This window comes from Fulmarus glacialis, unplaced genomic scaffold (genome assembly GCF_000690835.1).
Source record: "Fulmarus glacialis isolate BGI_N327 unplaced genomic scaffold, ASM69083v1 scaffold44707, whole genome shotgun sequence".
NCBI classification, from domain to species: domain Eukaryota; kingdom Metazoa; phylum Chordata; class Aves; order Procellariiformes; family Procellariidae; genus Fulmarus; species Fulmarus glacialis.
This window is the reverse complement of record NW_009224660.1, coordinates 1-12,877: the sequence shown is the minus strand read 5'-3', so window position 1 is coordinate 12,877 and position 12,877 is coordinate 1. Positions and strand designations below refer to the sequence as shown.

Below are 12,877 nucleotides of genomic sequence, written 5' to 3'. Positions count from 1 at the left end.
GGGTGCGCCAGGCCTGCTGGCGCCCGGCTGGGTCTGTAGGGCCGGGCCGGGCCGTGCGGCAGCTGCCTTACCGCTCCTCTTTCCCCTCAGGAGACCCGAAGCAAGACCTGGCCTACGAGCGCCAGTACGAGCAGCAGACCTACCAGGTGATCCCCGAAGTGATCAAAAACTTCATTCAGTATTTTCACAAGACGGTGTCGGATCTCATTGACCAGAAGGTGTACGAGCTCCAGGCCAGCCGTGTTTCCAGTGACGTTATTGACCAGAAGGTGTATGAGATCCAGGACATCTATGAAAACAGGTACAAAGCCATCCTTCCTGCAAGGGGGAATCACTGCTTAAACTGTGATGAAACTGCACCCTGCTCTTAAAAGAAAAGGCTGCCTGCTACCTGTGTTGTTCCAAACTTGGGCTTTCTCTAAAACGCAGCATGAGGTTTGATTTGATTACTGGGCAAAAAACCCCAAATATTTCCAGACAATGAGGCTAACGTAAGTATAGGTGAGTTGTGACCTGTCTGAAAGAAAATACTAGTCCTGTGACTAGCAGGTACGGAGACAGCAAAAAGTGGCCTCAGTAGTACTAGTTAGGCAGTTTGCAGAAAGCTGTGCAGTGTAATTGTTGTGTCTGTTCCCTACAGATCCTCCATTCCTTCTTGTAGCTGTGTCACCTTGCCATAAAGGGAATGTGAAAGTAACATACACAACTGTTCCATACTTCAGGGATAAATTGAAAAGACTTTAATTACTTAGTTTGCAATTCTCATTCTTTGCTTCAACAAAGCTAGGACTTACTAAAAGGGGATGGTGGTTCTACTTTCACCAAGTCCAAGGCCTCTATATTGTGATCTCTAACTCCAGCACTGTCATACTGAGACATGGTTTCTAATACCACATGTGTGTCTGTCTTTCAGCTGGACAAAGCTGACAGAAAGGTTTTTTAAGAATACCCCATGGCCAGAGGCAGAAGCCATTGCCCCTCAGGTTGGAAATGGTAAGTCTTTTAATTTCTTTTTCCTTGTTAGAGAGAGAAAAAACTAAATCACTTGATACACGAGTGAGCAGGTGTACAGTGTTGCTGCCGCCTGAGTCAGTTGTCTTCGTTCACTCTGGCAACTCCTTCGGCAGATGCCTGGCAAGAAGTCAAACTTGAAAGAAGTATCCTTTTGTGCCTCCCTTTATTACTGTGGTGGGAGGAGCATCACTGGAGTATCTGAGAGATCCAGTTGCCTAGGCGTTGTGGCTTGCTAATGTCCAGGTCTGTCATCTTTTCCAGATGCTGTTTTCCTCATCCTATACAAGGAGCTGTATTACAGGCACATCTACGCCAAAGTCAGCGTGAGTGTTTGTCCTGTGTCTTCCTGTTGGTTGCATGCTGGCTTCTCCATGCCATAAAACTTGCCAAATCTTGCTGCCACCACAGTATCAGTGGTTCCATAATTTTTGCAAGACAGGATTGGATGGGTTTATGAGATAAAAGTCAAGTTGCTTTTAGGGAAGCTTAAAATTCTTGCCTTTTGTTAGTTCAGAAAGGATTTGGTGATTGCTGAAAAGCAGGAAAGACTTGACTGTCTTTCTGAAGCTTGTTAGCTGTCTCCTCAAGCTTGGTTGCAATTAGTGTGCAGGTTTCCCTGGCAGCTTGTATGAATCAGAAGACCTGACATCAAATGTAGTGGTTAGTGAGTTAGGGAAGAAGGAGGTGTTGGGGGTTAATTGAATTTTCTTTTTGATAGTGCTGTAATTGCAAGACCTATAGATCAGTTGGTTTTGTGTGTTTCTTTGTGGCTCTTTGTTCTTCAGATTAGCAAGTGGGTGAGAGGGGGTGTCACAAGAGGAAGGTGCATTATTTGTGATTAAAAAACCACATGGGGTCAGAGTGCCTTGCAGAGAGGGAAACATGGGTACCATAAAGGATACAGGAGAAGGAAATGGAAGGAATAATGCTCTGTAAACAAAACAAATCCCACTTTTCTTCCTTAAGTTAATTTGAAGTCAGTGAGAAAATCACAGTAGTTCTGGGTTCTTTAAGGAAAGAAGCTGAACAGAGGCGTGACTTACAAGGTAAATGAGTAATAACTGCAGTTTTGGTGTGGACCAGAAGGTGGAGAAATGCGCACTTTAAAAAGGCTGCTGTATTAACCCAAGTCAGGCTTCAACAAGGGAGACTTGTTTCTCAAGCTGTGCTGTTAGGGGTTCTCAGACTGCCCTCGCGTGTCTCCAGGTGAAACAAGGAAGATGATTCTAGGAAGAGAGTGATTCCCTACTGTGTTTACTGGTCTTTCAAAGCGTTTAGAAATACTGCCCAGAGGCAGAATTGCTGGTTTATTAAGGCCTCTCTTGAGGGGAGAAGGAAGGAAAACTGTTGAAGGTAATAGGAAGCTCTTAAGTCTGGACAGCAGAGAGGAGGACAAGGAAGGTCAATGCGTTCTATTCACGGAAGGTTTGAGTACTCGGTCGTCCTGGGGGAAGCTACCTGTACATAAAAAGTCAGCCCTATTCTGTGGGACAATAATGATACAATTTCAGGTTTTCCGGGTGGTGCTGGTGGGTGTCCTGGTTGAATATTGGCTCTAACATTTCTGAAATAGACCCTCCTCTGCTGTGACTATTGACTGTCCTTCATACGCTGTTGCCCATAAACTCACTCCTGCCGTGCTTGAAACTGAGCAGACTGTGCTGACTTCTCATTGCAGGGGGGGCCCACGCTGGAGCAGAGATTTGAATCTTACTACAACTACTGCAATCTCTTCAACTACATCCTCAGTGAGTTGCTGCAATTCATTTCTGGTTTGTGAATTTTGGAGGGGTCAGAGCTGGAGAAAGGGTCAGAACAACTCTAACATGTTTGTTTATAAATCATATAGGGAGAAGTAGTCTACGAGCTTTCCATATGTTTGAGTTTGTGAATGAAGAGCACTTTACGTCCATGCATTTAAAACCAGAAAAAGCGTGAATAGTTTCCAGTGCTTTCTGAAATATTGTAAAGAATAAAACTTATTTAGCTTTCTGTCTTGCTGAGAACTGCTTCACCTATCTTTATTAAAAAGCAAAATGAAGCTGTAAGCTAGAGAAAACTTGCAGTGTTCCACAACTGCTTAGTGTTATTGACTCCCCTTGGAACAAATTTTAGTGTTTGTGACTCCCTGCCAGACTTCTTGCGGAGAATAGATCGGTTAGGATAAACCCCTACAGTTTGTGCACAGCTTCTGAGAATCACTGCTGCTGAGCAGTCACACTCTAGAGATTAACCCCATACACGCTCGTATTCTTTAAAAGTGAAGGCAGTTGAGGTAGCCAAAGCTACATATCACCGCCCTACTGTAAGCTTCATTCATCTGCTGCTGCATCTCCCATTTCAGGGAAATTCTTGTGTTCTTTAATTTGTCTATTCCTCCAGTTCTGCCACTGTTCTTACTCAAGGTATTAAGCCTCTCATCTATTATTTATGTTTTTCTGCAGACGCTGATGGCCCTGCTCCTCTAGAACTTCCCAACCAGTGGCTCTGGGATATCATTGATGAATTCATATACCAGGTATATGACTACAATACTGGGACATTTTGGGGTGGCCTTGCCTCTATTAGTTCTATAAATTTTCCATCTCCTCCCTCTCTGTGATTTTCATAGCTAGGATACCATTGCAGATCAAAAAACTTTGGTAAACACTGTTATTCCTGGGTCAAAAGGTAGATGAAGTAGTTGTAAATGTACAGATTTTTAAGTTACAGGGAGCTCTTTGGGGAGTCCTGGACTTCCGTTGACATTTCTGTTCCAGTTGCTGCTCAGGGGATTTTTTTTTAACTCACCTTCATTTCTGCCTGATTTGTGCAAAGCAGCCTGACTGAAGTCTGCTATAATCACAGAGACGTTATGAAGATGCTTGTTCAAACTAGTTTTATTGTGTTGCATGGTTTTACTTTAGTTTTGTATTTCTTAGTCAGTAGGGCCTTTATGCTTGCACTGAGAGATTCCTGGCCTGATTTGAAATGATCGATGGTCTAAGATCTTGACGTTAGGAAATATTTTTCCACTTATTGTTCTGAGTGCAGCAATACAGATCTCAAATGCTATTGGTTTTTCTCTGTAGATTCCTTTCTCTGTAACCTTTTATTATAGAGCTGCCTGGAATTCCTCAAGTGCAGTCTTGTCAAGCTTGAGGATGAGAAAGGACGTGTGCATATATAGAAAAAGATGTGTGTGTATGCAGACACATCTTATGATTTGGTCATTCTCTTTGCTACCTGTTCAGACAGCAAATTTGTGTTTAGTTGCCTGTCCTAATTGTCTAAGAGATCCTTCTCTGTTTCGTTCTGTCTTCTGGCCTTTTCCCTCTGCACTGTATCATTTTTTCCCTAGGTGCTTTAAAGGTGGTACAATTTGCCATTTTGATTGCCAGGTGATCTCAAATGAAACTTTTTTTCATGCAACTTGTAGCTTATTGTAATGCATTTGCGTGGCCAACTTGTAAGCTTAGTGCACTTAGCTGAACATCTCCAAACTAGCTTCTCATCATTGAATCTCTGCTTTTTCCTGTAGTTCCAGTCTTTCAGCCAGTACCGCTGCAAGACAGCCAAGAAGTCTGAAGAGGAAATTGATTTCCTTCGTTCCAACCCCAAGATTTGGAACGTCCACAGCGTCCTTAATGTGCTGCACTCTCTGGTGGACAAATCCAACATCAACCGACAGCTGGAGGTCTATACAAGTGGAGGTGAGCTAGCTGGGTGATGCCAAGCAAGACTGGTGACTGTGCTGCCTTGCTTTGATTTGACCGAGCTTGGTTAGCTTTGTTTGGGAGCTGGATCAAACCCTTAATCAGTGGATAGATTGACTGAGAACAGGATCTGTTGGCCTTATTTGAGAAGTGCCGGTGATTACACTTGAGGTCTTGCTCCCTTTGCTTGTAAACATAGAGGTGTTGAAAGGGGAGCTTGCTTCCTTGGAGGAAAGCATCATGGTTCCTTTTTTTCCTAGGTGACCCTGAAAGCGTGGCTGGTGAATATGGTCGCCACTCCCTCTACAAGATGCTGGGCTATTTCAGCCTGGTTGGGCTGCTGCGTCTGCACTCTCTGCTGGGGGATTACTACCAAGCGATCAAGGTTCTGGAGAACATCGAGCTCAACAAGAAGGTAATACAACATGTTTTAAACCCTCCACTGCAGTTTTCCAAATGCCTCTGTTCAAACATGCTGGTGAAAGATTGCTATAGTGAATCTTCCAGCTGAGGAGCTGTTTGTAGCTGTTGTAGTTGTCAGGAGTTTGTGGTTGAACACAGCTGGAGCTTTGATACTAAATCAAGCCATATGATAATGCCTGATGCTGTTGCAGCACAAATGCCTAGTTTTTTAGGAGGTTTGCTGTGTTGTGCAAGGCAGTGTTGTTACAGGGAATATTATTTGAACTGTAATCGGTAGCGCAATGGTAGCTAGCTGAACGCATCATTACCACCTTGGTCAATGGCTCATTCTTTTATTTTTGACTCATTCTCACTGTGCCCACTCCCACCTTGCATGTTTTTGCCCTAGAATTGGGTGCCTTTTGCGGTAACAGTGGCTAACAAATGTCCAGCTGCAACATGGGCTTGGCACAGATCTATGTATGTGCTGCCTGGCACAGGATGTGGAGTGAAATAGGGGGAAAGGGAACTGAGCAAAGCAATATTAGGCACAGTGCAAGAGTCCTCTGCTTGCAGGAAGCTGAAACTGGAAAACATAGGAAATGGGGTGATCTAATAAACAGTGAAGAAGCTGCTGCAGGGAGGATGGGTGGGGGGTGAGGTATCCTGAATTAACCCTCTCCTTCCTATATTTGGGATGGGAGTGAAAGCAGAGGTAACGAGCTGTTTGGATCAAAGGTAGTTGTCTCCCCTCTAACATAGCATGTTGATCATTCCTTCTCAGAGCATGTACTCCCGGGTGCCTGAGTGCCAGGTGACCACCTATTACTACGTGGGCTTCGCATACCTTATGATGCGGCGTTACCAGGATGCCATCCGTGTCTTTGCCAACATCCTCCTCTACATCCAGAGGACCAAGAGCATGTTTCAGAGGACGACCTACAAGTATGAGATGGTAAGAGGTAGAACAAGTCTAGACTTCCCAAAAGAAAAAGCTGCTGTCTTCTTTTCTGCCCCTCCTCTGTCACCTGATAACTACATCTAATAGTCTAGCCTTATTTTCCTGGGCATGCTGGTGGTGGTGACTGGGGATCCTTTGAACTCCTTTGCCGTGTGTGGCAATATTTTCTCTTAGCTGTGTTACTAGTTCCTTTGGTTTTTCACCATACAGTTGCCCCGGCTCCATCTGCACTTTCCCTCCAGGCAGTGTTGTTAATGAGTATCAGCTACTAATGATATTCTTGTCGATGCTTCTTCAAACTCAGTCGTGCTCCTAGTCCAGTCCTGCATTTCAGGTTACTACCATTGTCGGATATATTTCCATAATCACATAATCATTCACAGTCTGTTTTAATTCAGCATGGCTGAAACAAAGCTCCTTTCTCTTTCCACCTAAGCTGTCTCTGGTGCCTATTTTGCCCCCTGCTGCTGCTGTCTCCTTTTCATCCTTATGATTCATTTCTAACTCTTTGTGTAGAGCCAAATCCTGCTGTTCTTAATTCCATGACACTTCAAAAATTTGGTAAGTCTATTTCAGCCACACAGCTGTCCATTTCATCCCACACTCAGATAAATCTTTCTTCTCAGTCTTTTCTTCACTGGACTCCCTGATAACTGTACCTTGCTGGGAGATGGTTGTTAAACTGTTTGCCTTCCCTTCTCCTCTGCTCTTTTTTGCGCCAAAGCAGTCAAACCTGCTTCTGGCCATGCAGGTCCTGTATGGCTCTGGATACATTCACTCTGTATTTTCCCCTTGTCCAGCCCTCTTTTTCACTGATGAGAGCCTTGATGCGGCATTCATCTAGCTGCTTTGCCCAGAGGCACTGCTTCTTTGTGCTGTCCCCCTTGAGCATTAGGACCATCAGTGCTCTGGGTAAAGGGTCTGTCTCTGAAAAACGCAGCTCCCAGCTCCCTCCAGCACCATGAAGCCTGAGCACATTGACAAGCTAACAGGTTCTCCTCTCTGTCTCAGATTAACAAGCAGAACGAGCAGATGCACGCACTCCTGGCCATCGCCCTCACCATGTACCCCATGCGCATAGATGAAAGCATCCACCTGCAGCTGCGAGAGAAATACGGGGATAAGATGCTGCGCATGCAGAAGGGTGACGCACAAGTCTACGAGGAGCTCTTCAGTTACGCTTGCCCCAAGTTCCTCTCCCCTGTGGTGCCCAATTATGACAACGTGCACCCCAACTACCACAAGGAGCCCTTCCTGCAGCAACTTAAGGTCTTTTCTGATGAGGTTCAGCAGCAGGCCCAGCTCTCCACCATCCGTAGTTTCCTCAAGCTCTACACCACCATGCCCGTGGCAAAGCTGGCTGGCTTCTTAGACCTCACGGAGCAGGAGTTTCGTATCCAGCTGCTGGTCTTCAAGCACAAGATGAAGAACCTGGTATGGACCAGTGGCATATCTGCCCTGGACGGGGAGTTCCAGTCTGCCTCTGAGGTCGACTTCTATATTGACAAGGTTGGTATCTGCCCCTTGCTGGCTAGGAAATTCCTTCACCCAGGAAATTCTGGAAGTGGCAGTTTTGTTCCAATCAGTGGGAAACATCCCTTCCTTCTTTGCCATGTGAAGGGCTTGGCTGGAGCCCTGCTTAATAGAAATGTCAGTGGATGAACAGTGATGGGATATCGCAGGCAGCTTTGACAGTCATTGCACCCAGAAATCAAAGGTCCTCAATGTCTTCCCCAGGACAGAGGGAACTGTTTGTCTTTCTGTTTGTGTTCTTGGGAGGTGACAGTTGGGTGACAGATAATGCTGTCAGTGTGTCAGGTGGGATTGTCAGTTTTGTAGGTCTCCCCCACATCTCTCCTTTGCGTGACAAAGCAGGGATCTTGCTTAGTCATGTTACAGGTCAATTTTTCACTGGAGCAGCACTTAGCCTTGTCTGCTCTAGGAGGAGTCTAAACACAGGTATGGTCCTTTCACCATCCTGTTCTTGGAGCTTCAGGCAGTAGGAAGTGCTGGAAGGAATAATTTAGGACTTCATTTTTTGAAGAAGATAGCATTTGGTTTCTTGCTGGGAAGGAGAGCCCCTTGCTCTTGGTCCTTAGAGCAGATCTCTTCCTGCAAGGTCTCATGCTTTGTCTTCCCTATTTACCAGAACCAAACTGACTTGTGTCTGACTGACCTGCATTGCAGCCTAGCTCTCCTGGTAGATACTACAACTCTTAGCTGCTGGTGGAGGGAAGCAGAGCATGAATCGGTGTTGGGACTGCCAAATTGCTGCAGAGAGAGCCGAAAATAGGCAGAGAGTGCAAGAATGTGGGAAGTGAATACAATGTGATTTTTTTGGAAGGCAGCCCACAGAGAACTGAATGGTTGCTGTGAGACTAGCACAGGTCAGGTATGTGTGATGCTGAACACGGCTGGAGTGAAGCCCCTTTGGTTGCTTCTCCCACTTGGCAGTGCTTGCCATCTCCCTGCTAGCGCAGTCCTTTTCCTGACCTCATGCTCTTCCTTCCCCAGGACATGATCCACATCGCGGACACAAAGGTTGCTCGACGCTATGGGGACTTCTTCATCCGCCAGATCCACAAGTTCGAGGAGGTGAGGCCTGGGTGGGAGAGCTTTGTACCTCTGTAGGAAAAGTGGGGTAAGCATTGGGCTGTGCAGGGCTTGGAGGAGGCACGCTTGGTGAGACAGCTGTGTGATGCCTTTCTGGGGCGAGCCCAGCTCTGTGGGGCACTGGGCAAAGGCAGGTGGTTTAAGCAGCAGCTGCCAGCCTTTGAGGAATGGTATGTTTTTGTGTGAGAAGCGTTCATTCAGTTGAGCCACAGTGGAAAAGGAGGAGGGTTTTACTGTGTAAGGGTGCTGACTCCATTGTCCCTAGACAATTGTGGTGTTCCTATCAGTAACACAACCAAAATCATATCTCTACCCTCATAACTATGGCTCTAGAAAGTGGCCTCGAAGATTTCTGGAGCAAAAATTACTTCAGCGTTGTGCTCTGCCAGGAGGTGACATTCTGTCACTGCTCCACTCTCCTGACAGAGGCTGCACACTGGAAACTCGGGCAGCAAAATCCTGAGATGTGGGGACTTGAGCAATACAGGGCTGCGATACCACTGCTAGAAGTTTGCACCCTCTCTTCTCCCCACATCTTCCTCTGCTGTCTTGGAGAGGAGGAGGGAGTTTTACTAGTTCCCCTTCTACTTCGCGCACTGCTTGCACTTGCACGAGAGCTCTTTTTGTCAGTGAGTTGGAGAGGAACGAGTAGAAGCATTGGATAAAGGCTGCTGAGGGGAACAGTAGTGTATGACAATCACTGTGTATTTTTCTGATCTTTGCTTTCTCTAATTCCAGCTGAATCGAACCCTGAAGAAGATGGGTCAAAGACCCTAAAACTCCTGTGGATGCAGTGATCGGCCTGAGCAGAGAAGTGGGTGGGAGAGATTATTCTCTTTGTGGCAAGAGAGGAGAGCTCAGGGTTCTGGCATTTCTGGAATCTCCTGTGACTCTGAAGGTTTTTTGTACTTAAATAAGCAGACTCGTTTGGCTCAAACTATCCTACGAAGGACAAGACATCTAATAAATTAGTGGAATTTTCCTGGTGAGCATTCAGTATCTGATGTACTCATTTATTTTTCCTCAGTGGAAGAATATAATCGCATCTGGAGACATGGGCAGCTGCTGTTGGTTTGTGCTCCCTTTGGTCCATGCTGTTGCAGGTAACAGTGGGGAGCAGTTCTCTTTCCGTGCTCTGTAAAGGCACTGCACACAGTAAACAGGGAAAGCTGTGGAACTGATTAACAGGGAGAAAATAAGCTGTTCCACAGTGTTTCCACATGATATGGAAAGAGGTGCAAGCTAATATTATTCCTTTTAGCTCTTGCCCCACACATTGAATAAACCTGTGTTGTAGTTGCTTTCCTAGAAGGTTGCATTTTTGCCTTCCCACCCCTCTTTTTTTTTTTTTTTTCAGTTGCTATGAAGTAGAAATGCTCCAAAATGGATTGACATGTTTTTAATGGAAGGGGGAGGATTTTTGTAAACATTTAACCAATATTAACTTTGGTCATCTGATGAGATGTCCTTGCTGGAGGTTGTGTTTTATTTCAGCACAAGTGATGCCCAAGTCCTGGCCCTTAATGTAATGGAGTTCAGTTTCTCCAGAAAACTCCCTGAAGGCGTTTAATTTATTAAAACCTGTTAAATGCTAATTTTCCCAGTTCTCCAGCCACTTTGCATTCTCCAAGGCAAACTTGTAGTGCCTTAAAAGAGAAAAAAAACGGTTGAAAACTAGTCCTATAAAGGAGAATCAAGGAACTGTAAATACTGGGGAAGAGAATGCAAAGAATGAATCCCATCTCATCTACCCTCCACACCCTCTCTCCTGTCTCCTTTTGCAGACTGTCTTTAAATAGTTTGGTGTTTGAGTGGTAGAAACAGGTGCAAGAGAAAAACCTGCATGTGTCACAGGACAGCTACACAAAGCGTGCTTCGTATATACCATCTGCCTCTTTGTACCCCTCCCTCTCATTCCTTTCCACTGAGAGAGGGGTCCTGGCAGTCCGGCTTGGCTTCGTATGCGATTCTGTTTAGAAGTCAGGAATAATTAGCCTTTGTTGGATTACACGCTGTGTTTGAATGGGGGTCAAGTTTCTAGTGTCCTAGATACTGCTCAAAAGTAAACTCTGTTTCCCATCCCAAAGACGTGTAACTTGGGCAGGCAGGGTACAGGCAGCACAGAGTGAGATTAAATGGGCAACTCCTGTTGGCCTTCTAGCTGCTGCCGTTAGTGTTATGCATGCTAAGAACTTACCCCCTCCAGTTCTGAAGGGTTTGAGGCAGCCATATAATTAAGAAATTTAAGGACTAAGATTGCATTGCAGCAGTGCACAGAAAATGGGTTCGTACCAGGAGAATCTGGTCCTTTTTAGGGCTGGCACTTTTGCTTGTGTATATTTACCAACAGCAGCACAGTGAGCATAGCTGTCAACAGCAACTCTCCTACTTTCTTGCCATCCAAAGCCTAAATGTTTCACAGAACATGTGCTAAGATAGATGCGATGTATAACAGGAGAACCTCTGGCAGGGCAGTATCTCCATGATTAGTTCTAGTTCATAGCATAGCAAAGGAGTCCAACGTGTTACTGGGATTTGGTCTGTTTTTAATCTGATTGGCATGTTGGAATTACAGACTTTAAATGCATGTATGTCTCATCTTAAACCCTCCAATGTTTACAGGCTGTTCTTGGGTATGTGAATATGCTGCTGCTTGTGTTTGTGTCTGCCAGAGCAGCTTCCAGAGGATGCACAGAGACCATCCGCCGGTCTGCCTGGCTCCACGCCTTGTCTGAGGCACCGCTGAAGGTTAACTGAGCGGGACTGGCACTTGGTGGAACGAAGCCAGAAAGAGCTTGCAGCTCTCTCGCGGGGCGGAAAGATGGGCTCAGCGAGCTGCGGTGCCTGGCACTGCTTGAAGCTAGAGGAATGCAGGGCGTTGAGCAGCATCAGCAGAGCCCCGCTGCTGCTTGAAAGGCTCTCTGCAGGGAGGTGGGGTAGGTTTGTTAGAGCTCGAGCCTTGCCTGCCGCAGCAGGGTTTGGTTAGTGGAAGTGTTCTCAGGCGGTTCTGGTCAAAATGGTTTTATCAGGCGGTTCTGGTCAAAATGGTTTTATCAGAGGGAACCACAGCACAGGGTTATCTACTCTGTGTCTCTGTCTCTGACCTGCAGTCGTGAAGGGAGTGAGTGTGATTATGGACCCTGGAAAAGACAGTCGAGAAAACATCCCTGATCCTGCTCTCCCTCAGGATACATCAGGAAGACGCTGTCAGGCAGGTCTGGGTGATCCTGAGCAGCCAGCTTGGTCGTTACAAAACCAAGACAATACTTCATTTCCTTTTTCTCTAGTGTTAGCTTTTCCAGTGGTTTACACCACAGCTTATCTCGGCCACTGAGGGGGGAGGCTGTGCAAGCCATTCAGAGAGAATTTATTTTTCAATTGTTACAGCTCTGGGGCTATGGAACAATAGAATGAAACAGTGGAATAGAGGAATGAGGGTGCAAAGCATGAGATGTGACTGGAGAAAGATATAGAGCCCATTAAAAAAAAAAAAATTGAGAGAGGGGACTCCTGATTTGGGACTGGCAGTAGTAAGCTCAACATCTGTGTCATGGATCAGCCTTCCACAGAGGTAGCTATTGTCCCCCTTTGCCTAATTGGAAATGAAAAAAGTGTTTAGCAAAATAAAACAACGTTTAATAGTGTGCTTCTCCCTGCCTCTGTCGTCGTCAGACCATCACACTAAGCATGCAAGCCAGCTCTCATGACAAGCCATCTCCTCGATGTCATGGGTTCCTGAGATTGTATCGCACTCTTCCTCCACTTCTTCCAGGGCTTCCTGTGAAGTACCGCCTGCAACTCCAAATGTCCTTATCTTCAAAGCCCTCCCTGGCCCCGTGCCCACCCCCAGAGCCACCTATGTCCCACACGTACTCCACTGATGTTTCCATGTCCTCTGCTGCTGCAGCTTATGCCCCTAGGACTGCCGAGAACTGCTTCTGCTTAGAGCAGCCTACGTCGAAGCCTGAAGAGGATCCAGAAATGAGGTTGCCTGGGTTTTTGTTTTTCCTTTAGCTGAAGTTAAGCTTGAGTTCAGTCCCAACTGTTTTCAGTTCCTGCTTGCAGTCCTCCCCCTCCTTCACGGACTGAGCGGGGAAAAAAAGGCTGCGACTTTCGTTCAGGGCTTTTTTCTGAGAATTCAGCCTTCCCTGAGCTGGGGAGAGCCACGGGTGCGTCTCCCTGGCGTGCTGCC

At 46.1% G+C, this 12,877-nt stretch overlaps 1 protein-coding gene across 1 annotated transcript; it reads left to right on the top strand.

Moving 5' to 3' along the window:
* Positions 1-62: 62 nt before the first annotated feature.
* EIF3L (eukaryotic translation initiation factor 3, subunit L) lies at positions 63-9,681 on the top strand (the record flags this gene model as incomplete). Its single annotated transcript, XM_009582204.1, has 11 exons — positions 63-301; positions 914-993; positions 1,276-1,337; positions 2,693-2,762; positions 3,459-3,532; positions 4,535-4,706; positions 4,970-5,124; positions 5,896-6,066; positions 7,084-7,581; positions 8,587-8,667; positions 9,424-9,681. Coding segments are annotated over 11 exons (1,641 nt in total), but the record flags the coding sequence as incomplete, so codon positions are not given.
* Between the last annotated feature and the right edge of the window lie 3,196 nt (positions 9,682-12,877).